The sequence below is a fragment of the Penicillium manginii genome (assembly GCF_028828005.1).
Source record: "Penicillium manginii strain IBT 31320 chromosome Unknown utg000001l:1.0-3466041.0:1.0-3467806.0, whole genome shotgun sequence".
NCBI classification, from domain to species: Eukaryota; Fungi; Ascomycota; class Eurotiomycetes; order Eurotiales; family Aspergillaceae; genus Penicillium; species Penicillium manginii.
Window position 1 is genome coordinate 944,536 of NW_026643102.1, and position 21,006 is coordinate 965,541.

A 21,006-nucleotide genomic window follows, 5' to 3' on the forward strand; every position below is an offset into this window, starting at 1 on the left:
AACAAGACAGCACTGCCGCTTGGTGGCATGAACTCCCCCCAGATTACCGGCTGATTAGATTAGACGGCATACATATTCCACTCTTGCTGCCATGTCACCAGAGGAATCCGCGCCGAAGATCACTCAATATCCATTTCAATCCGAATTCGCATCACAATGGGCTCCTCACAGGAGGAAGATAGACACAGCGCAAAGGTTCCTTTAGAGAAAACGACAAGCCATGATGAGGGCATGCCAAGTCGCGAAGCTTTGCTTGAAGCTCTTCGATCCGAAAAGCCATCGCCATGGTCACCGAATCTGAGAAAGTTATACACTTTTTGCTTGATTGCTTTCCTCTGTTCGACAATGAATGGTATGTACCAGATCATCTTGACAGCTATCCGGAAATTCGTTGCTCATATCGTGGTATGCAGGATATGATGGATCCATCTTTGGATCACTTCCTGCATTGGACTCCTTCCGGGAACAATTCGGAGTTGAGAAGAACGGTTCGAAAATCGGATACATCTCCGCCATGTACACCGTTGGTGCAATCTGCTCTCTTCCATTCAGCGGTCCAGCCTGTGATTTCCGAGGAAGAAAATGGGGCACATTTATCGGGTGTATCATTGTGGTTGCTAGCACCTTCGTCTCCGCCCTTTCCCGCGGCGTGCCTCAATTTGTCGCAGGTCGATTCTTCCTCGGATTCGGAGTCAACATCATTCGATCAACGAGTTCCATCTGGTGTGCTGAGGTCTGCCCTCCTGCCTATCGTGGTATCATCATGGCCTTTTACAACTGCACATATGCAGTCGGCTCGCTCATTGCCGCTGGCGTTACGCGAGGGTCAGCAGGATATGGCGGCAAACTGTCCTGGCAGATCCCGTTATGGTGTCAAATGATCTGTCCGGGCATCGTGCTCCTTACCGTCCTATTCTTCCCTGAGTCCCCGCGTTGGCTTTTCTCGCACGGCAAAGAAGAACAAGCACTAGAATTCCTGGCCTTCTACCACGGCGAAGGAAACCCCGACCATCCACTCGTGCAACTCCAACTGCAAGAATATCGAGAATTCATCTCGCTTTCCGGATCCGATAAGCGCTGGTGGGACTTCAGCGACTTTTACAAGAACAAAGCAGGAAGATGGCGATTTATCAACGCTCTCATTACTGGCATCTGGGGTCAATGTTCCGGTAACGCTGTCGTCACGTACTATCTTCCGGCAATGCTTCTGACAACCGGTATCACGGATTCGGAACAAGTCTTGAACGTCAATCTGGGATATACCGTCGTTTCGACTGTGGCATCATACCTCGGCGCAAGCCAGATCGAAAGAATGGGCCGTCGACCCACAATTATATGGACGGCCGTCGCATGCTCAGTCTGCTTTGCCTGTATCACGATCGGATCTGGGCTCTTCGCACATACCCACGCTAGCTCCGCCGCGTCGGCCGGGATCGCCTTCATCTTTATCTTTGGTTTCTGCTACAATTTCGGAATGACACCGTTGCAGGCGCTGTACCCAGTTGAAGCCCTTTCCTACGAGACACGAGGGAAGGGCGTCGGATTGACCTTCTCGATTGCCCACGGCTTTACCCTTCTGAATCAGTTTTGTTTCCCGGTGGCTTTGCAGAAGATTGGATGGTATACATACATTGTGTTTATTGTTTGGGATCTTTTCGAAGCGACTGTCAGTTACTTTGTTTCGGTTGAGACGAAGAATCATACTCTGGAGGAATTATCGGAGATTTTTGAAAGTCCGAATCCTGTCAAGGCTTCGTTACAGAAACCTCTGGCTGGAGGTCCTTGAGCTCACCAGTCATTCGGCTGTACCGAAAAGTTCTATTTAGGGTTGATGAATCTTTTTTTACGACAGTGATTTGGGTGCATGATTATTTTGAACATTCGGAAATATTATCGAAATGAATATATTGCCATGGGTTATTGAAAACTCTGAGTTCCCTTCGGTATGGTCTGTGGCTGCAATTCGTATCCCACGTAAACTTCGTCCACGCGCCTGATGTGAAGGTCGTCCTGATCACCGAGGATATTTTCCTCACTAATAGTCTTGAACGGTGAAGCCTGTCGGCTGTTCTTCTCAACGCCGGCTTTGGGGTATAACCTTCCCTGGCTAATCGAGTTAGACCGATATTTTTGGTCACTCAATGTTGTCAATCTTAATTTAACGAGGATGAAGTCGAGGACGGGTTTCAAGGTTGGCATGCACGCTGCGATGACGACGATATTGGCCTCCACACTAATTTCATCGTCAATACTGTCTCAGTATATCTCGGCGAGAGGATCGCTTACCTCGTCCAAATGACTAGGGGAACAGTAGAGTCTACACTTCATTAGTTGATGCAAAAAAGTCAACTCCTGGAGGCAGGTAAACTCACGGGTGAGGTCAGCTTGGTTGCGGAGACCTCCAATCTGGGCACATTTGACCATAGCTATAGCGCTCGCACTAATTTCTGTCTTAATATCCGCGGTTTGGGTGAAAGGGTCATTCAAGAGAGTCTTCAAATGCGTACATTGATCCAAGGCCCATGGCAGCACTCAGTGCGATCTTCTTTCGCAGAGACATTTGGAGGTGAAATAGAATGAAGGCAGGGTATGTGGCGAGATATAAGTCGACGAACGCAGAGAAAGCTGTCAAAAGTGTCATCAGTTGGCTATACAGGCTAGATCAAGTTGGCCAATGTCTACTAACCGCCGTTAAATGTCGCAAAGCCAACCAAGACATCGACAGGTCTACATTTTGCCACCCCTTCTAAAACCAAGGTTGACTTCCAAAGTCCCTGCGGTGGACTGCACGTCGTAACGTATATCAAAATGTTGATTATTGCAATGACAGCGACCATGGAAACGAGAGTCCACAGTATGATGCGATGGACTCGTATTGGATTGAGGATTCGCTGAAGTAAAGCAGCGACGGCGATTTTCGGAAGAGCAAAAGAGATAATGCCGAAAATAAAGGAAATCATGTTCCATAGAAGGGCTTGCTCAGCAGCGGGTGTGGAAAGATTGGCCGTGTGTTTACCAAATCCCTTGGCCACAGATACCGCCGCAGTAGCCGAGAAAAGAATACCGAATAACTACGATACCCAATTTCTCGCCGTCAGTTTCTTTCAAAATAAGGAGCCAGTGGGCAATATTTGAAAAGAAAGAATACGAGGAAGCCCGTGGAGCTCACCATGGAGAACGCAATCAACCAGTCGTCCAGTCCAAAATTGCGGATTATTCGCTGCCGAACACATAGGCGGGCGACAACCAACACCAGAGCCAGTACAGTCAGCGACCACATCACGGCCAATATTGTGGGGCCTTGGTCCTCCATGTTTCTCAAGGAAGATCCAGAAGTGAGAAGGTGGCCTGGAAATCGGCAACAGCACACATTGCAAATGAATATGATATAGTCGAATCGATCAAGTTTGAAAATGCTCGCCTGGGAGCAGGGGAAGGATCTTGGAAATTTTGGCCCCAATCGGACAATCAAATAGTTTGGCCCCAAGGTGGTATGAGGTCTTTAGTTCAAAGTCAGTCTCGGAGGACCGGCCCGCCCGATGCCGTTAGTCTTTTCGGCTTGGCGAATTTCCTGATATTGCTCGTTCAGGCGACAATATAAACAACTAGACTGATTTGTGGAAACTGACAACATTAACCCACAATTCCCCATCCTTCATCTCCACTCGATGCAGCAGCCATCGGCGCCGTCGCACGTCCGGCTCAGGGATCCGCCCGAGCGTACCTTGATTCGACCCACCATTGTGTAGAGATGGTTCCACCTAACAATTGAGTACTACTACGGAGTAAGAGTAAATAACGAAACAATGTACCTAAGTATGTGCTAATTGCCTTGAAGGATCCTAGTGATATCCACCATTTAACCCCTGCAACAAAGGTCCATATGTCCAGGTGTGTGCATTTGGACGGGGTGCCCCTGAGCTTTAATCTGCCCCAATCCACCATGGAGATCCTTTGTATCGTCATTCACTTCTTCCATCGCCGAGCTCTATCAGTACATCGATCTTGCTACAATGACACGAATTGATCTTAAGGAAAATGGGCAGGAGATCGATCCTAAGGTCGCTGTCTCTCCTACAGCTCCGCATCAACTTGCAGATCTGCTGCACGAAATCCAATCACATGCCAATGCATTCACAAACGGAGATTCTCTAGCCCGACTGGAGCTCGTGGATTCAGCTCGAGCTCTTGTGCGAGCTATGGAAACTCCACAAGAGGCAATGCTGCGTGCTTGCTGGGCAGAGGTGCGTATATCCATCAACAAGTCCTGATAATGGGAGGGCGGCTTTTCGAAAAAAGACCTTGAAGCTAATTCAGGATACATCGAGCAAATCCAGCCTTCTTACTTCGCCGTTATCGAAACATGTATCGACTTAGGAATATTTCGCCTGATCGCCCATACCAACGAGCCGAAATCAGTGGCGGACCTGGCGGTGGCAACAGGTGCAAGTGAGGAATTGCTCGGTATATTCTCCTGCACGAGGGTACTGAGGTCTATCGATGGCTGATATCTTCCATTAGAACGTCTTCTGAAGCATCTCGCTACCATGGGTGCATTGGTTGAGACTGGGCTGAACGAATACACCCACAACGGGCTTACCAAGACTTTGTCCCTTGAAAGATACAGCGACGCATGGCCTGCCATGTGAGTCAAATACTTCCCCGGTCAATAATTCTAACATGACCCGAGGCCGAGTCATAAGTGAATCGGCTTCGCTAACTTTGCTTCCTTCGACGCAGCAATGGCTCCACCATGGGTCCAGTTTACGCATTGCCAAAGTGGCTCAAGGAGAACAACTATAAGAGCCCGACTGAGGGCAAAGACTGTCCTTTTACCCTGGGAAACAAAACCGAGTACCCCTTTTTCGAATACCTCAACGGTAAAAGTACCGATTATCCAAAGCTTGGATCTCAATTCAACAATCTCATGTCCGCATATCATCAAGGCCGACCCAGTTGGATGGATGAAGGATTCTACCCGGTGGAAGAGAAGTTAATCAGTGGGGCCAAAACTGGCCCAGAAGAAGTTTTTATTGTCGACGTAGGTGGCAATAAGGGTCACGATCTGGAAGAGTTCAAATCAAAATGGCCCAATTCGCCCGGTCGATTAATCCTGCAGGATCAGCCTCATGTTTTGAAGGAAATCACCACATTGAACCGGGCGGTCGAGCCTATGGTTCATGACTTCTATACCCCGCAGCCAATTAAAGGTATGTTTTATGTATTTTTATTTGAGCAGAGACAAATCTGCCAGATCCGTGCGCTAACATGCAGTCCATATTTCAGGTGCTCGGGCATACTTTCTGCATTCCATCCTCCATGACTGGAACGACGCGATCTGCCAGGACATTCTCTCAAAAATTGTATCAGCGATGGCTCCTGGATACAGCAAGATTCTGATCAACGAGAATGTTGTTCCAGACCGTGGAGCACACTGGCAGGCCACTTCTCTTGATTTCATCATGATGGTCGATTTGGCAGCTAAAGAACGCACGGAGAAGCAATGGCATAGCTTGATTGAAAGCGTTGGCCTAAAAGTAACCAAAATATGGACTCGCATTGATAGCGCGGAGAGTTTGATTGAGTGCGATTTGGCATAAGACTTTCGGCCCGAAATAGCTCAAATTTTTGAAATTTTACCTATGTATGTGACTTCAACTAAATAATGTTCCCCAAGGTTCAAGCCTGGAAGTTCAACGAATTCTACGGAGTGTGCCCTTTGAGTTCGCAAACTATTCACTGAATCTTGGCTCACCACTGCGCCATGCAGAAGCTTCGCGATCGTCTCAGGCGAAAAAAGGCAATTTCTTCTGAGACTGAATACTAACAACCCGTTGCAGAGGCTCGTGTACTACCACCCATTATTACTCACAACGGGGATTTGCGCTAATCTAGATCTATTTAGACCTGTACTACATGCCCAGGGATCTTGAGTAGATCCCAGGACGAATATCGCTTCATTCTGTATCACAGAGTAGCCATTGAGAGCAAGCCGCTGCAGGTTTATCACTCAGGACTAATTTTCAGCCCAAAAGAAAGTATCACAAAAAGCCAGTTCGAATTGCAAGAGCTGAAAATATCCGAGTCCTCAGGAATTGAAGAAAATGGAGCGAATGCCTACAGACCCTGGAAGACCATGACGATATAGTCAATTCGGTGGTCTTCTCCCATGATTTCAGGCAGCTCGCCTCCGCTTCTATGGATTGTACTGTCAGAATCCGGGATTATAACAGTGGGCGATGCCTGCAGACACTGAAAAGCCATACCTCTGGCGTCAATTCAGTTGTATTTTCCAACGATTCCAAGCTGCTTGCTTCAGGTTCGATGGACCAAACAATCAAAATATGGGATAGTGGTAGTGGGTAATGTCTTCAGACTTTGAAGAGTCATGGTCAATCCATACTATCATTCGGACTTTACAACAAATCTCAGGTGTTTATCTCCAGCTCATCTCATGGATGTATTGAAATTTTTGGATGCCACCAAGAAGCAATGTCTGCGTACGTTCCAATGCCACACTGGCTCGATGAATGTTAGCAACTTCTCCCATAAATCTCGGCAAATCATATCTGCTTCAAGTGATTATACTATTACAATCTGGGATTTCTACAGTGGAAATTGTTCGCACGCCCTTTATACGGATTAGGGGCCGCCCAGCTCTGTCAAATTCCCCTACCCAGCCTTCTCTCATGATTCTAGCCAACTAGCCTATGCCTCACGAAATTCCATCAAGATCTGGGATACGAATACCGGACAGTGTGTGGATAAATTGGGAGACGCTTCACATTCTACATCACATTCTGTCTAACTTTTTCTCATGATTCCAATTTACTCGCCCACTGTTCAGGCGATGATGTGAGGATCATGGATATCAATTCCAGGCAACGACTACAGCTATTTGAAGGCCATAGTAACGAAATTCATGCCGTTGCATTGTCTCATGATTCAAAGTTTCTTGCCTCTGCTTCACATGACGACACTATCAGGATCTGGGACATCAGCAGTGGCATCAGTCAATGCCTACAGACACTCAAAAGCTATTTCATTGCCATCAGATTTAACTCGACCGACTCATGTCTTGTGACCAGTAAAGGCGCCATTCAATCATCATTTTCTGAGCCAGAGCCACAGGTACCGCTGTTTCAAGGTAATGGCATAAGTCTTGACGATACTTGCATTACTTGAAATTCCGCAGATATACTGTGGCTACCAACAGGATACCGCCCTCACTCTCTGTTGCGTTGTTCCGCTTTGTCCCGTTCAAGTGCTTGCATTATTGGCGTATCTGGAAAAATCCTTGTACTCACCTGGGCAGATTTAACTCTCGGAACCCGTTGAAACTTGTTGATGGTAGTATGCCTCAGGCTATTGGGGCCGTTGCTCTTGCTTAAATGGCTTTTTCTTTGTCTACTTCCACACACAGACACACCACGTCACAATACCATCATCTTCTATGCATCGTCTCCTTCCTCTCCTCGTTAGACCTTGCGGATTGCTTTTAGCTGGAGCTGGAGATTTTGTTAAGACCAGTATTTCCCAGGCTGCCGTGCATGGCCTCTTGCAAATAGCCTACCTTTCTTCTTCATCTATCACCACTCTTTCTTGCTTCTATTTCTCTTACTGGGTCTCTCAATAGACAACAGAGGCGATTTACATTTAGCATCGCTTCCTCTAAGCGAACTTCATTCTCGTTGAATAATTACCTTGCTTGACTCTTAGTCTCAAAACCAAGTTAACCAGCCGGTAAAGACTAGGCATATGGGCCCACGACTTGTGTAAGTTTCCATGCACAGTGAAGATCATGCAGGGTCAACCCCACGAATCCGCGCTCGCAATAGAAAATGCCAAGGTCTTATCTCCGTGAAGATCCGCGCTCTGACTAAAGGTTATCATATCTCAACGACAAATTCGGTCTGAAACCTGGGGGCCTTACATTGTCACCTGATTTTGTTTCTGCAATGTAACCTTGGCCTGAAAGCGAACCAATTCAAGAATGTCTACGGGTGGATTCAAGTTCTCCGGAGCTTATCATCGACGGTGTAAATAGTACTGATTAGTACCGATGTAGCGCCATCCTAGAATATTTAAAGGCAGACATCCGCCAGCTTCCAAGGTTGTTTAAGACCGTTCTCCAGGAATCAATTTCTATCTTCACAATTCTTTACATTTCCATCACTCTCCTCCAATCAATTCCTCCAACATGAAGGTTTACATGTCCCTTCTTCTCGCACTAGCCGCTTTCTCAATGGCCGAGGCAAGCCCAAATCTGCAAGAAAGAGCCGGATGCTCCCAGAAGGGCCAATACTGCAACGGCGGCACATTCCTCTGCTGTCCAGGCCAGGGAAGCTGCTCTGGCAATGTGGTAAGTTTGACACTGCACTCAATTAAAAGGGTTCATTCCGATGCTTTGCGATCGATGGCTAATAAAGCTCCATGCAGTGCAAATAAAGCGATTGCGGCCTCGCCTCTCAGGACTGAGATCACAAATCACAAATTACAAAATTGGCTATTATTGAAATGAAAATTTGGTCTTTTGGTATTTTGGAATTTTGGCGCTGATGTTTTCGGTATTGAGAGAAATTTAAATTGTGCATGGTCCTACTGGTCTCATGTATCTATACCAACGTGGATGGTGATTAAGGAACTTTAATCCACCGGCTCTTTCTTTCCATGAATCATAGTGATGAACTTCCCAAGCTTGGAGACTCTAATCTTGCAACCCCTGGGAGCCTTCTCCGAAATCAGGATCAAACGAACATGATGATGAAAATGGATGCCATGCGCGCACCCATGTGGCTACCGTAGTCGTTGCCGGAAATCCCCTGGTATATTCAACTGTATACTCAACTGTATCTGTTGCCTCCTGGGTATGACTGGGTAGATGAGACAAATTCAATTCATGAAAGGCTTTCACACTGCGACGAGTAGTAGCAGCCATCTACGGGTCAGTCGAGACACGAGTCCAAATCGCATAGAACGGATGTGAGTCTGTCAGCATTCTCCGCGTGTCGTGGGTGACTTTCCAGGGCTTGAATTTTCTTTCCATGGCTTCTTCGTCTTTGTCTTCTGTATATTGATCGCGACCACTAGCACTCAGTGACAATCTTCCGACAGCAACAGCATACATTCCATGACTCGTGGAGCTCAGGTCGCTTTGCTTTGCCGAGTTGTCTGTCTCATGCGACATTGACATTGCATCTGCCCAGATGTCTATAAATGGCGAAGCTTGGAGACTGTGCTTTGCAGACGGGGGTTCCCAGGTCCAACTTGAACAATAGAAGTGGCAGTAGTTTCTAGCATCTAGTACCTACCTACCTAGGTAGATAGGCCCGATGGGGTATCTTGAAATATATCTGCGACCGCCCGCGACCACAACCACCATGCCCAAGTATATCACACATCTGAGTTACAAGGATCAGCAGATTCAGGTTCCCACAGCATAGCTGGCACTTCCAACCCAGGAACCACCTCACCCATCGCACTGGCAACAGCACGGAACCCCAGTCCCTCATACAGAGCCAGACCCTGCCGACTAGCCTCCAGACCAACCGGGATCCGCTCCTCGTTCGCCCGATCCAGACCCCACCGCACTAAACTCCGACCGAACCCGCGACGCTGATGCCGAGGATCCACCGCCACAGTCGCCAGGAACCAGAGCTCGGGCAGGGCGGCAAAATCATAGCCCGTCGCACAGGCCTGCAGATATCGGTCTAAGCGGACAGGGTCCAAGCTGCGATCAGGGGATACGAGAGCATAATAGCGGTCTTCAATGGCGAGGAGAGTGCGTTCAAGGGCTGGGTGGTCATTGAATTAGTCTGGGGATCTCAATTAGCGCCCGTTCATTGGAAACTAGGTCCTTACCGTTCCACCAGCTACTCCCATTTTCATTCTGCCATTGTGTGGCGGCTGGACTATCCCCGCGTCTGCTCCACACTGCGTAACCACGCACGCGCTCGCCCCTGAGGTCCCCGTTGTGCTCCGACTCCGAGCCCGACTCGACGGCGACTAGCATTACATATCCCGGGGTATGTAGGCGCATTCTCAGGCGACGGAGGAAGGCACTGCGGAAGTCCGCATAGTAGGTGTGGCGGTGGGGACAGAGGTGGATGAAGAGTTCATCGTGAAGCATTGCCTGGGCGGCGATGTCTGCGAGGGAGGGGAGGTCATTGGGGGTGGCTCTGCGTATACACATATCCAGCTTAGTATAGTGCATAGAGTACTCCGTAGAGTACTCGGTAGAGTGAGAAGACGAGAGAAGAGCAAAGAGTCGAGTGGATGTGGCTGAAGTTGAGTGGCAAATGCAAAAATGAAATGCAAATTTGCGCGGCTCGGCAACCGTCGGCTTCTTCTTTCCTTCACACTTCAACTTGACTTCTTCTTACTCACTCACACTTACCCTTGCTTCTTTCTTCTTTCCTCTGTCTACTCAGTATCCTCAGTATACACTGACAATTCCTGTTCTCTAATCATAGAGAATCCTCACGGAGCAGAGACACTCGCGTGATTGCTGATCGCAGTCCCACTCGCCCCTCTTCCCCAGTCTTCTCCAGTTTCACTCCTCCACACTTCATTTTTCACCGGGTTCTCTTTTCATAATTGGACGATATTAACTCCTGTCCCAATTGATCTGCCCCTCTCTCATTTCCTCTCAGTTTCTCTCATTTTCGGCTTGTCTTCCCCCTGCATCCCTCTTTAAACACCCTTTTCTCGAGTCTCCCAATCCCGACATCGGACTCGATTTCTGCTTCTGCTTCTGCTTCTCCTCGCAACTTGCAACTTGCGCCTCAACTCAATTCCTGGATCTCGCTTGACTTACGACTCTCCATGCACCAGTCATAGCCCGATAATGGCTGCGTACAGCGACAACACTCTCAGTTCACCGTTCCCTTCAAGGCCTCGCCCTTGCCCGGCCTTTTTCTACCCACCCATCTCATAACAGAGATTGTCGTGGACACTGCAGATACAACGCAGTTGACACCCTTGTCGCAAATATACCCAGCTCCCTGTACATAATTGCCACAGCTGCCGTATATACACCATGACATCCGCCCTCGACGAGCCACCTGATGGCCTCATCGGTGGCTACAAAGGCGGCAACTTCGTCGTGCGCATCCTAATGATCGTCTTCTCCTCCATCGCCCTCTACAACGCCATCGAACTCTTTATCCTCCTCTTTCTCACCTTCCAACACTACCGCGGCCTCTACTTTTGGACCCTACTCCTCTCCGTCACCCTCGGCGTCATCCCCCACACCGTCGGATATATCCTCGAATTTTTCGCCCTCGCTCCCCTATGGTTCTCTCTCGTTCTTTCCACCATCGGCTTCTACGTCATGGTCCCAGGCCAATCATTTGTCCTGTACTCGCGCCTCCATCTAGTCGTTCAAAACCAAACAGTCCTCCGCTTCGTCCTCTGGCTCATAATAATCGACTCAATCATCCTCCTCGTGCCTACAACAGTCCTAACCTTCGCCACCGCCTACGTCCAAACAACCCCCTTCATCCGCGGGTACAACGTCATGGAAAGAATGCAACTAGCCTGGTTCTGCGCGCAAGAATTCGTAATATCAGGCATCTACATATCCGAAACAGTCAAACTGCTCAGCCTCATGCCAGAAAAAGACCACCGCAGATCAAAAATCATGTACGAGCTCCTAGCCATAAATTTCGTCATCATCCTGCTGGACGTCGGCCTGCTCGTCGTCGAGTACATCGGCTACTACTCGCTCCAAACGACGCTGAAACCAATGGTTTACAGCATCAAGCTGAAGCTGGAATTCGGCGTATTGGGGAAACTTGTTTCGCTCGTGCAAACGAACCGATCGCAGCCTACGTCTCTTGAGCATGAGGAGTATCCGGGATTCGTGGATCCGACACAAATTACCTCTGATGTGACGCATGCGGCGCCGGTCCAGTCGACTCGTCGCGCTTCGAGGGGGTTTCACTGGGGGATGAATATGAATAATCTCTCTTTGGAGAGTTTGCCCATGTCGGAACGAAGGATAAGGCCCTCGACGAGGGATACGGATAGTTCTGGTCCGAGTCCGGGCCCGAGTCCTAGTCCGCGTTTATGATGTTTCACGATTGTATATTGACATGTATTACTGTATAGCTATTGAATAATGAGCATTGTATATTTACTTTATCTACTTTATCACTATAATATTCAGATCTGCACCCGTATCCCGCTGCCTGTCTTCTTCAAACAGACTCCCCCATCTCATCAAAACACCCATGAATAATCGCATTCCACTCCGGCAAAAACGGAATATCTGTCGCGAAGCCGGAAAACGCATTGAAATCCCCATCCCCGATATTGGGCATACTATCAAATTCCCCAAAATCCACCTCCATGGAACCGGCATCCATATTGGCATGAACCTTCGCTTTCACACTGCTATTCCGAGTCCCACCCGCATCATCCAATGCACCCCCCGGCCTCAACAACAAAGCCTGCTGCCTCAATCTCAGCAAACACTTCCAGATACTCCCCTGCTGCTCCACATCCGAGCCCCCACCAACACCCACACCAGAGGACATGGACATGGACATATCAGGAAAGACATCATCAACCAAGACCCACGCCCGATCAATATCAGCGGCGTCAACTCCAGCCGGCACATTGCATAAACACCGCAGCACATAAGCAAGCGCATACCACTGCGTATAAGTCGTAAACAACCAGCGAAACCCACGCGAGAAGTCGGATCGAAGGAGTCTTCGATTGGAACCGATTGCATCGCACGCTAGTGTGAAAGAATGCGGCCTTGACTTGGACTCGGATTCGGACTCAATTTCCGATGCAACATTCGATTGCATTCGTGATATCGATATCGATACCTCCTCCCTAACCCTCAAGATAAACCCCATCTTCAACTCCACCGTCGTAAAATGCTGCCTCGCAAGTCGACAAAGAATACCCTCCTCATCATCATCCCCATCCCGATTCTCACATGCAGAACCTTGAGCTGGATCCCGAATCCCATATTTCCGAAAAACCTCCCCCTTCCTCCTTCCAATAAGCCCCCTCTTCTCCGCAATCCCACAAATACCAGCCCCGGGCCCTGGCCCAAGCACCGGCCTCAAAAGCAAACAAGACTCAACCTGCACCAAAAAGAAAGCCATCTCACTCCACCCCACCCTCTCAGGGGGGAAATCCCTCATCCCGGGCCAAATCTCATCATCATTAACATTAAGCGGCAAGCGTAATGTCTCTCTACAAACATCAACGCTAATTTCAAAGCCCTGGTCTTCCGGGGCCCGCGAGTCGAGAACGCAGAGATGCCACCATAGGCGGAGGCGGAGTTCTGTTTCGAAGGGTGGGAGGTGCAGGGTTGTGCTTCGGTGGAGGCCGAGGGATTGGGAGAGGCGGATGCTTAGGCCTGTTAGGACCCAGACTATTCGGGTTGGGGAGTGAGTGCGCAGGGTTGTCTGTCGTCACGATTAGTTCACGTTGGTGCCTCGGTAGCTAAGTGTGGGGGGAGGGGGCGTACGGCGTATATGGCTAGTGCTTGTAGAGAAGTTAGATCTGGGGTGTTCATTAGATCTGTTGAGAGGAGGATCGAGTCTAGAGCGAATTTGTAGGTTTTTAGGAGAGTTGTTTGGTCTTCTTTTGTTTCGGCTGAGGGGACTCGGATTTCGCTGGGGCTGGAGCTTGAGCTTGGGGTCGTGTGGTATAGTGCTGTGATGGCTGCGTAGTATATTGCGTATGTTAGGGCTAGCATTGAGCGGGTGGCGGATGCTGGGTCGAGGATTGTGGCTAGGACTGCGGATTGGGTCGTTGGGATGTGGAGGATTTTTAGGACTGGGTCGACTGCTTTGGTATATGTTGACCAGAGGTGGAGGGCTAGTTCGGGGGCTGGGTAGGATGTTAGGATTGGGGTTTCTTGGGGTTGGCGTTGGGTTTGGTTTTGAAGCTGGTGTGCTGGTGTTGTTGGCAGTGGGGTTGGAATGTGGTTCAAGTTTCTTTGGAGATTCGGTGAATTGTAATTTGAGGGTGATGGGGTTGCTCTCATTTTGTCTTCCTGCTTTTTGTATTAGGTTTCAAGGTTTGAGACTTTTGGGGGAGCAGTTTCATGTTTCGACTGATACCAGGCTGTTGAAAAGGAGACTCACGTCCTGAAGAAGATCTTTGATATTGGCATTATTCACATATTGAACCACATGTCCATCGTTTAGGAGGACTTCCCAGGACATGTTATTCGACTGGGAAGATTGTACTTGATTCAATTTCATGCCGAGATCTCGTTGGGTATCACGTTCTCTGTTCTTTGCATCTTCAGGTTTCTCATTGCATTCGTCGTCGATTGCCGATGGTAGACTGCTTCCAGAGAACTGTGCTTCGCAGAACCTGGCCAGCATCGACTCCACCCGCTCCAGCCGGTCAGAAACATTTTGAAGAGATGCAGTTCTCCTCTCGGGGGTTTCTTTAGGATAGACGCAGGTGAATTCGCACCGGGTGCAGTTCGTGCAAGGGACTCCTCGGTCGCATCGGACTTTGCGTCGGTGACAGGCGATGCATGAGCGGGCGGCAACTTTATAACCCCGTTGTGACACCCGGGAGGGCTTTTCTTCAGATATTTTTGTTATTCGTTGCATGGTTAGGGATGTGAATTTGGTTGAGTGTGGAAGAGAGCTCTCGATGTGTCGTTGGATGAGGTCGGAGTTTCGGTGCCGACGGGGCCGAAGGATAATCGGCTGTTTCGCCTTTGATTGCTTTGTGGTGGGCCAGTCATGTTTAGCTTGGATGGTAGTAGTCCTATGGAGCCAGTAGTAGATATCTCGGCCAGTAAGCTCCGGATCGCCGAAAATTGGTGGTAGAAAGTGTTATAAAGATGTGCTTCAGTAACGTGGGATCTACAGTACTGCCTCACATACTCGATCTTATCTGATCAGATAATCTGACCGGATACCACCTGTGCCTGCTTCGACTAAAATGGGCAACCCACCGGCAATCACAACACCACATTCAAAGATGTCAGAGTCCCCATTTCAGTCCAAATTCAGAGAAGGTGGCTACGGTTGGGTCTGTGTTGCTTCTACATTCTTCATGAATGCCCACACTTGGGGCATCAACGCCGTGCGTCTAACCATTCACCCTGTGTCCACCCCATTGCATAAGCTAACGAACTCTCATTCCAGGCGTACGGCGTCTTCCTCTCATACTACCTCTCAACCGATATCTTTCCCGGAACATCAAGTCTCGAATATGCCTTCGTCGGTGGCTTAAGCATATCCTGCGCAATGCTCATCGCCCCACTGGCAACTTACCTCGATAAACGCATATCCACCCGCTTTGTCCTGAACCTCGGCACCATTCTCGAATCCGCATCATTTATAGCCTCATCCTTCGTGAGGCAGAGCTGGCAACTCTTCCTCGCACAGGGCGCATGCTTCGGCTTCGGAATGGGCCTGTGCTTTTGCGGTTCTGTAGGAATCACATCGCACTGGTTCGAGAAGAAACGCAGCTTGGTCAATGGGATTGCATCCGCCGGATCGGGCATTGGTGGATTGATCTATTCACTCGCAGTTGGCAAAATGATCCCAGAACTCGGTTTACCCTGGTCAATGCGCACGCTGGGAATCATTTGCTTCGTGGTAAACATAACCTGCGCCAACCTGTTGCGCATTCCATCCGAAACACGAGCGGCTGCAAAATCAACAAAGTCGAAATCTCCCTTATCGCTCTTTAAAAGACTTGATTTCGCTCTCCTGCTTGCTTGGGCTTTTCTCAGCGCTCTTGCCTACGTCACTCTCCTCTTCAGTTTGTCTAGTTTCTCCGTTGCCATTGGATTAACCCAGCAGCAGGGCAGTCTCGCGAGTGCACTGCTCAGTCTGGGTCAAGCATTCGGTCGTCCGGCAGTTGGCTTATTGAGCGATCATTTCGGTCGAATCTTCGTTTCACTGGTTGCTTCGTTTCTGGCCGGCTTGCTCACGCTGGTTGTTTGGGTTTTTGCGAACTCGGCTGGACTGACGTACTTCTTTGCCATCGTTGTCGGCTTGTTCGCTGGTACTTTGTGGGCATCCGCTGCCCCTCTTGCGGCTGAGGTTGTCGGGATTCAGCATCTCGGGGCTGCGCTGGGCGTTATCTGGTTCGTGCTTATGCCTCCGACGGCGGTCGCCGAAGCCATTGCATTGCAGCTGAGGAATGAGGTGGGCTCATCAAAACCGTATCTTCGGGTTCAGCTGTTTGCGGGATTCGTTTATATTGGTTCTGCGGCCTGTTTGGCTTGGTTGTTGATTGAGGTTAGGAGGAAAAGAAGAGTGGCTCGTCTCGAGACGGATAAAATTTGATCTATTGATATGTGGTGGTTAGGAAATGGTATTTCAATTATAGAGGAAAAGAAGTAGAATGGATTCAAAATTGACCGTAGTTTAAACCCCAGTACCGAAAGATAAGTTAAGTCAAAAAGACTAGCACTACCTTCATCCACTGGCATACGTTAACATGACGGCAGCGCCAGATCTTCGGAGCTGACTCGAACCTTTATTCTAAGGGTGCAACGAACCTCCAAAGTTGGCATGTTCCTCGACAAATTGCAAAGAAAATTGGAATCAGCAACCTCGATCCACCACGGTCCCTACGAAACAATTCCACCAACCGCATCCCCAGGTCTACTATTCCTAAAATCCTTCCTCCCAGCAGTCGACACCCTCGACCCAACAATCCACCCACTATCACCATTATTCACCCCAAATGCTCCAATCCTCATCTGCATCAACCTACCCAGCACAGCGAGTGCCACATTCCCCCTGCTCAAAGTACGAAGTCGGCATCTATCCCATTTCCTCTACCACGTGCATATAGTCTGGGACATCAATCTCTCGCAAAAGGACGCCGCCACCACAAACGAGACAGAAAATAATTCCAAACACGGGATGTCTGATAAAACGACGCTCTACGCGCCATTACCGGGCCTGATGCATCTTAAGCGAACCGCCATGTTTGAAGCGATGAGTAGTACGAATTTCAGGAATGATCCGGACGAGTTCGTTGTTAAGGTTCGCGAGTTTAATATTCTCGATTTGGGGGGAAGGGAACTGGATGATTTGTAGGTTGTTGAGATGAGGGTTTTCATGGATGGGAAGCCTGTTCAGGCGCGGGCGCAGCACTTGAATGCTGGATTTGCTTTTGGTGAGGGGACTAGGGAGGCAGAGCCTTCCTGATGGCCTTGGGATTAGATCAAATGGAGCTCGAAGGGAATTGCTGCGGGGTTCAAGCTCCAAGGATTATGACGGAACAGCATGGGATACCTAGGTATTGAATCATCTTTCGATTTGGTATCGAGTTTCACCTTTTAACTTGGAGTCGATATACTTGACTATTTCCTGCAGGCTTCAAGCTGGCAGCAGTGGCTCGCTGGATCTAGTTCATGCAAGATGAGCACCGAACCAGTACTGTTTTGACGCGCCAGTCCTACTATGGATTCCTTCCGTGATATGAGCTATCGTTTGGTATAATGCTATATCCATCCAAAATGAGCCAGATATCAGTTTTATCCTCAACCTGACCTCGGCTATCGTCTCGACACCCGCTGTTTATTCAGGCACCTGGCAATCAACGAAGAAGCACAGCCAATCGACATGGGTACGCACTATATATCAAAAAAGTATTCGAAATATTCGACATCAGTGGACACCAATCTAACAAAGTTGACACAAATCTATCTTCCAACTCTACGCCTGCTGGTGCTATGACCTCCACATCTCCAGACCCTCGCGGCTATTCCCGCCACCACCCGCCAACACACCCCCCAAACAAGCCCGAACAACCGACCCAACCCCTAGAACGAACTCAAATCCTATAAAACACAAAATCTGCCGAACATCTCATCCGACAATGGAGAAACCCCACATCCCCAGACCGGCTGCATGACCGGGAAGAAATCCGGGGTCTGAACGTGGAGACTGTGCATCAGTCCGGGGCAATTAGATCCAGAAACACGCAACATGTGTCTTCCCCGCAAGTACCAAGCCGGGGAAATAGAGAATCCATTACCCAGAGAAATTCAGTTACTGCAACCCCATTGGCGGTGCTGTATTAAGCTTGCTTGCGTTTTTCTATTTCCCCCGATGTGGCGTCTTAGCTTCTGGTGCTCCCCACCGCGGAAAACTACCGGGTCCAACCATATTGGTAGGTTCATGCGATCCCCGTCACAATTTCGGAGCTGGGAGGGAAGTTGACACCGATCTTCGAAGTGATGCTGCAAATGAGCTATGGAATTGCCGCTCTTGTTTCCGCACATTGTGGGATTAAAATAGGGGTTGTGGGTAGGATTTGTCTTGGATTTTCTCGATATCCTTCTTTCTTGAATTTCATTTTTGCTGGTTTCATTGCATTGACTTCGGCAAGATGTCGGATGAACGTGATCTGAAACATGATATTGAGCCCGCTCGTCATGATGTCGATATCGGGCAGATGCTTGCTGTTCAGGCTACACCGGAGGAGGAGAGGACGGTTTTGCGAAAGCTAGATTGCTAGTGAGTGGTTCTCTCAAATGATGCTCATTTACTCTGCTCACAATACTACAGTCTGATGCCTCTGATGGGGTGTGCCTACTTTCTTCAATTTCTGGACAAGCTGGCTCTAAGCCAGGCGACGCTTTTCAATTTACGAGAAGACTTGGTAGGTTCCATACAGCTCGTTTCTCTTCATATCTGATTCCTCTAGAATCTCCAAGGCTCCAACTATTCCTGGACATCGGCTGTGTTCTACTTTGGCTACTTTTTCTGGAGTTGGCCGAGCTCTTATGTGATCGTGCGTCTGCCGATTGGGAAGTACTTGGCATGTTCAGTGTAACTACTCCTGTCCCTTGATATCCCGAAACAATCGCTAAGCTATCCTAGTTTTATCTGGGGTGGTATTTTGATGTGCCATGCCGCAACGAAGAATTTCGCCGGCCTAATGTGCGCCCGTTTCTTCCTCGGCGTCGGAGAGGCGGCCATTGCCCCCGGCTTCACACTGCTAACAGGCATGTTCTATAAGCGAGAGGAGCAGCCAATGCGGTATGTACCAAGCCAAAATCACGATACGGTCGTCCTTTCCGGTTCCCACTCTAACCCCCTCACAGGCAATCCGCATGGTTCTTCGGAAATTGCATCGCCGTCCTCGTCGGCGGCCTCATCGCCTACGGAGTCGGCAACATAAACACAACAGCAATCGAGCACTGGAAATTACTGTTCCTCATCCTCGGTGCCGTAACCTCATGCTACGCAGTCGTTCTATTCTTCTTCCTACCAGACTCCGTCGACAAAGCCGTCTTTCTAACAGAGAACGAACGCGCCATCGCCGTCCAACGCACAATCACAAACAAGACCGGCATCCTGGACAATAACAAATTCAAATGGTCCCAAGCTGTCCAAGCTCTCAAAGATCCACAGGCATGGTGCCTAATTCTAAACTCACTTACTTCAAATTTGTGCAATGGGGGCATCACAACCGTAAGCCAGAACCAACTTGAATCCTCAACCCTCCCATCCCAACCTGCCAGCGGAGTGCTAATTAACCACAATCTCACAGTTCACATCAATAATAACAGCCGGCTTCGGTTTCACAGATCTAAAAGCCCTCCTGATGCAAATGCCTCAAGGTGCCGCGCAAATCGTCTTTTTAGTACTTACCTCCCTGGCGGTAACATACATCCCACACTCGCGCGTGCTAGCCCAAATCTTCAACACAATCGTCTCCGTCATCGGAATGCTACTAATCTGGAAACTCAATCCGGAAGAACAAGTAGGCCGAATGGTCGGGCTAAGTATCGGCATCGTGTACGCGATCAATTTGCCCATCTCGTTGAGTATCGTTACTTCCAATGTGGCTGGATTCTCGAAGAAGAGCGTTGTATCTTCTTTGCTTTTTATTTCGTATTGCGTTGGCAATGTTATTGGGCCTCAATTCTTTTTGGCGAAGGAGGAGCCTTCTTATCCGGTTAGTTTGGAATTCCAAGGATCCCATTGTCATGAAGTTCATGCGCGTTGTGGATGAGGCTAACCCTTTTCAACCTTTTTTTGTTTCAGACTGGTATCAAGGCTGCTATGTCGGGGCTTGTGTTGAGTATTTTCTTCCTGGTTGTTCTTTACTTTTATTATATTTATGAGAATCGGCGGAGGGATCGATTGTATGGTCGGCCTGAGGATATGACTGTTGGGGCAGAGTTACAGGATGAGCTGTCTAACAAGACGGATACGGAGATTGAGAGCTTTCGGTATATTCTTTAGCCTTCCAAGGTTGGGTATTAATGGACAGCCGTGGAAGCCCTGGAGAGGAGTAAAATTCGGAGGTCGGGAAAGATGAGATTGTAGTTGTGCATTTGTGGATATTCCAAGCTACTGCTACTAATACCTACTAGCCCTGAGTCGTAGTGATCCATGGATATCAGCCGTGCATTCACTCGGCCCCATCCCATTTCAGAACCCGTATGATACAATATAAGAGAAATGCAAAAAGAATGCAGAAAAATCCCGGAACCTATAGTCGGATATCATATGTAAAACGCGAAAGGTAATATTCCAAGGAACACGAAGAACAGAGCATCCAATGAAGTATAGCCCACAACTTGATATTCACTCCTCAAACTTTGAGCTCGGAACCATGTCCAACCAGAAAGTGAAAAAAAAAAGATGAAATGAACTTGAACTTGAATGGAATGAAATCAAAAAAAGAAAGGAAAAATAACTGTAAAAATGAGAAACGGGTATCGTATATTTCTTCCAAGCTCCTAAACATCACCACAGAATATAAAGAGAAAGAACGCCGAAATGAAAATGGAACCCAGCGCCGTTATTCGTGTACACGGCATGTATTATGCAGAGCATTGCCAAAATAAAGATGAAGATGGAGATGAATGTAAGTGAGAAAAAAAAATCGTCGAATCCGTCATATGCTGTGATGTGGACTGGGTGCCACGTTTTTTCGCGAATGAAATGCAGTGAATCGGTGAAAATGGTATTTTAGGTTGGTGGTTGAGAATTTTGTCATGGCGTAGGGTGTTGTGCAGCAGTATGGACT

At 48.6% G+C, this 21,006-nt stretch overlaps 13 protein-coding genes across 13 annotated transcripts; 10 read left to right on the forward strand and 3 right to left on the reverse strand.

Annotated features, from left to right (window-relative positions):
- Positions 1 to 156: 156 nt before the first annotated feature.
- Positions 157 to 1,786, forward strand: N7533_000354 (general substrate transporter; the record flags this gene model as incomplete). Its single annotated transcript, XM_057097004.1, has 2 exons — positions 157 to 352; positions 414 to 1,786. 2 exons carry the CDS (start codon positions 157 to 159, stop codon positions 1,784 to 1,786), a joined length of 1,569 nt encoding a protein of 522 aa, XP_056965497.1.
- Positions 1,787 to 1,917: 131 nt separating this feature from the next.
- On the reverse strand, positions 1,918 to 3,313 carry N7533_000355 (uncharacterized protein; the record flags this gene model as incomplete). The annotated part of the gene is made up of 6 exons (XM_057097005.1): positions 1,918 to 2,233; positions 2,287 to 2,317; positions 2,373 to 2,440; positions 2,508 to 2,625; positions 2,687 to 3,071; positions 3,170 to 3,313. 6 exons carry the CDS (start codon positions 3,311 to 3,313, stop codon positions 1,918 to 1,920), a joined length of 1,062 nt encoding a protein of 353 aa, XP_056965498.1.
- A 700-nt stretch (positions 3,314 to 4,013) lies between these two features.
- On the forward strand, positions 4,014 to 5,600 carry N7533_000356 (O-methyltransferase family 2; the record flags this gene model as incomplete). Its single annotated transcript, XM_057097006.1, has 5 exons — positions 4,014 to 4,248; positions 4,318 to 4,464; positions 4,522 to 4,645; positions 4,741 to 5,210; positions 5,287 to 5,600. 5 exons carry the CDS (start codon positions 4,014 to 4,016, stop codon positions 5,598 to 5,600), a joined length of 1,290 nt encoding a protein of 429 aa, XP_056965499.1.
- Positions 5,601 to 5,665: 65 nt separating this feature from the next.
- Positions 5,666 to 6,148, forward strand: N7533_000357 (WD40 repeat-like protein; the record flags this gene model as incomplete). Its single annotated transcript, XM_057097007.1, has 2 exons — positions 5,666 to 5,710; positions 5,906 to 6,148. The coding sequence occupies 2 exons, from the start codon at positions 5,666 to 5,668 to the stop codon at positions 6,146 to 6,148; spliced, it is 288 nt and encodes a 95-aa protein (XP_056965500.1).
- A 217-nt stretch (positions 6,149 to 6,365) lies between these two features.
- On the forward strand, positions 6,366 to 6,646 carry N7533_000358 (uncharacterized protein; the record flags this gene model as incomplete). The annotated part of the gene is given in 2 exon segments (XM_057097008.1): positions 6,366 to 6,432; positions 6,447 to 6,646. The coding sequence occupies 2 exon segments, from the start codon at positions 6,366 to 6,368 to the stop codon at positions 6,644 to 6,646; spliced, it is 267 nt and encodes an 88-aa protein (XP_056965501.1).
- A 64-nt stretch (positions 6,647 to 6,710) lies between these two features.
- N7533_000359 (WD40 repeat domain-containing protein) lies at positions 6,711 to 7,321 on the forward strand (the record flags this gene model as incomplete). The annotated part of the gene is made up of 3 exons (XM_057097009.1): positions 6,711 to 6,756; positions 6,848 to 7,131; positions 7,196 to 7,321. The coding sequence occupies 3 exons, from the start codon at positions 6,711 to 6,713 to the stop codon at positions 7,319 to 7,321; spliced, it is 456 nt and encodes a 151-aa protein (XP_056965502.1).
- An 879-nt stretch (positions 7,322 to 8,200) lies between these two features.
- Positions 8,201 to 8,448, forward strand: rodD (the record flags this gene model as incomplete). The annotated part of the gene is made up of 2 exons (XM_057097010.1): positions 8,201 to 8,362; positions 8,440 to 8,448. The coding sequence occupies 2 exons, from the start codon at positions 8,201 to 8,203 to the stop codon at positions 8,446 to 8,448; spliced, it is 171 nt and encodes a 56-aa protein (XP_056965503.1).
- Positions 8,449 to 9,393: 945 nt separating this feature from the next.
- Positions 9,394 to 10,192, reverse strand: N7533_000361 (GNAT family acetyltransferase; the record flags this gene model as incomplete). Its single annotated transcript, XM_057097011.1, has 2 exons — positions 9,394 to 9,794; positions 9,862 to 10,192. 2 exons carry the CDS (start codon positions 10,190 to 10,192, stop codon positions 9,394 to 9,396), a joined length of 732 nt encoding a protein of 243 aa, XP_056965504.1.
- Positions 10,193 to 11,038: 846 nt separating this feature from the next.
- Positions 11,039 to 12,073, forward strand: N7533_000362 (uncharacterized protein; the record flags this gene model as incomplete). Its single annotated transcript, XM_057097012.1, has 1 exon — positions 11,039 to 12,073. The coding sequence occupies one exon, from the start codon at positions 11,039 to 11,041 to the stop codon at positions 12,071 to 12,073; it is 1,035 nt and encodes a 344-aa protein (XP_056965505.1).
- Positions 12,074 to 12,200: 127 nt separating this feature from the next.
- Positions 12,201 to 14,597, reverse strand: N7533_000363 (uncharacterized protein; the record flags this gene model as incomplete). Its single annotated transcript, XM_057097013.1, has 3 exons — positions 12,201 to 13,430; positions 13,493 to 14,023; positions 14,115 to 14,597. The coding sequence occupies 3 exons, from the start codon at positions 14,595 to 14,597 to the stop codon at positions 12,201 to 12,203; spliced, it is 2,244 nt and encodes a 747-aa protein (XP_056965506.1).
- Positions 14,598 to 14,934: 337 nt separating this feature from the next.
- Positions 14,935 to 16,292, forward strand: N7533_000364 (uncharacterized protein; the record flags this gene model as incomplete). Its single annotated transcript, XM_057097014.1, has 2 exons — positions 14,935 to 15,078; positions 15,141 to 16,292. 2 exons carry the CDS (start codon positions 14,935 to 14,937, stop codon positions 16,290 to 16,292), a joined length of 1,296 nt encoding a protein of 431 aa, XP_056965507.1.
- Positions 16,293 to 16,520: 228 nt separating this feature from the next.
- Positions 16,521 to 17,054, forward strand: N7533_000365 (uncharacterized protein; the record flags this gene model as incomplete). The annotated part of the gene is made up of 1 exon (XM_057097015.1): positions 16,521 to 17,054. One exon carries the CDS (start codon positions 16,521 to 16,523, stop codon positions 17,052 to 17,054), a length of 534 nt encoding a protein of 177 aa, XP_056965508.1.
- Positions 17,055 to 18,351: 1,297 nt separating this feature from the next.
- On the forward strand, positions 18,352 to 20,216 carry N7533_000366 (uncharacterized protein; the record flags this gene model as incomplete). Its single annotated transcript, XM_057097016.1, has 7 exons — positions 18,352 to 18,479; positions 18,531 to 18,624; positions 18,670 to 18,794; positions 18,846 to 19,004; positions 19,070 to 19,439; positions 19,519 to 19,926; positions 20,016 to 20,216. 7 exons carry the CDS (start codon positions 18,352 to 18,354, stop codon positions 20,214 to 20,216), a joined length of 1,485 nt encoding a protein of 494 aa, XP_056965509.1.
- Between the last annotated feature and the right edge of the window lie 790 nt (positions 20,217 to 21,006).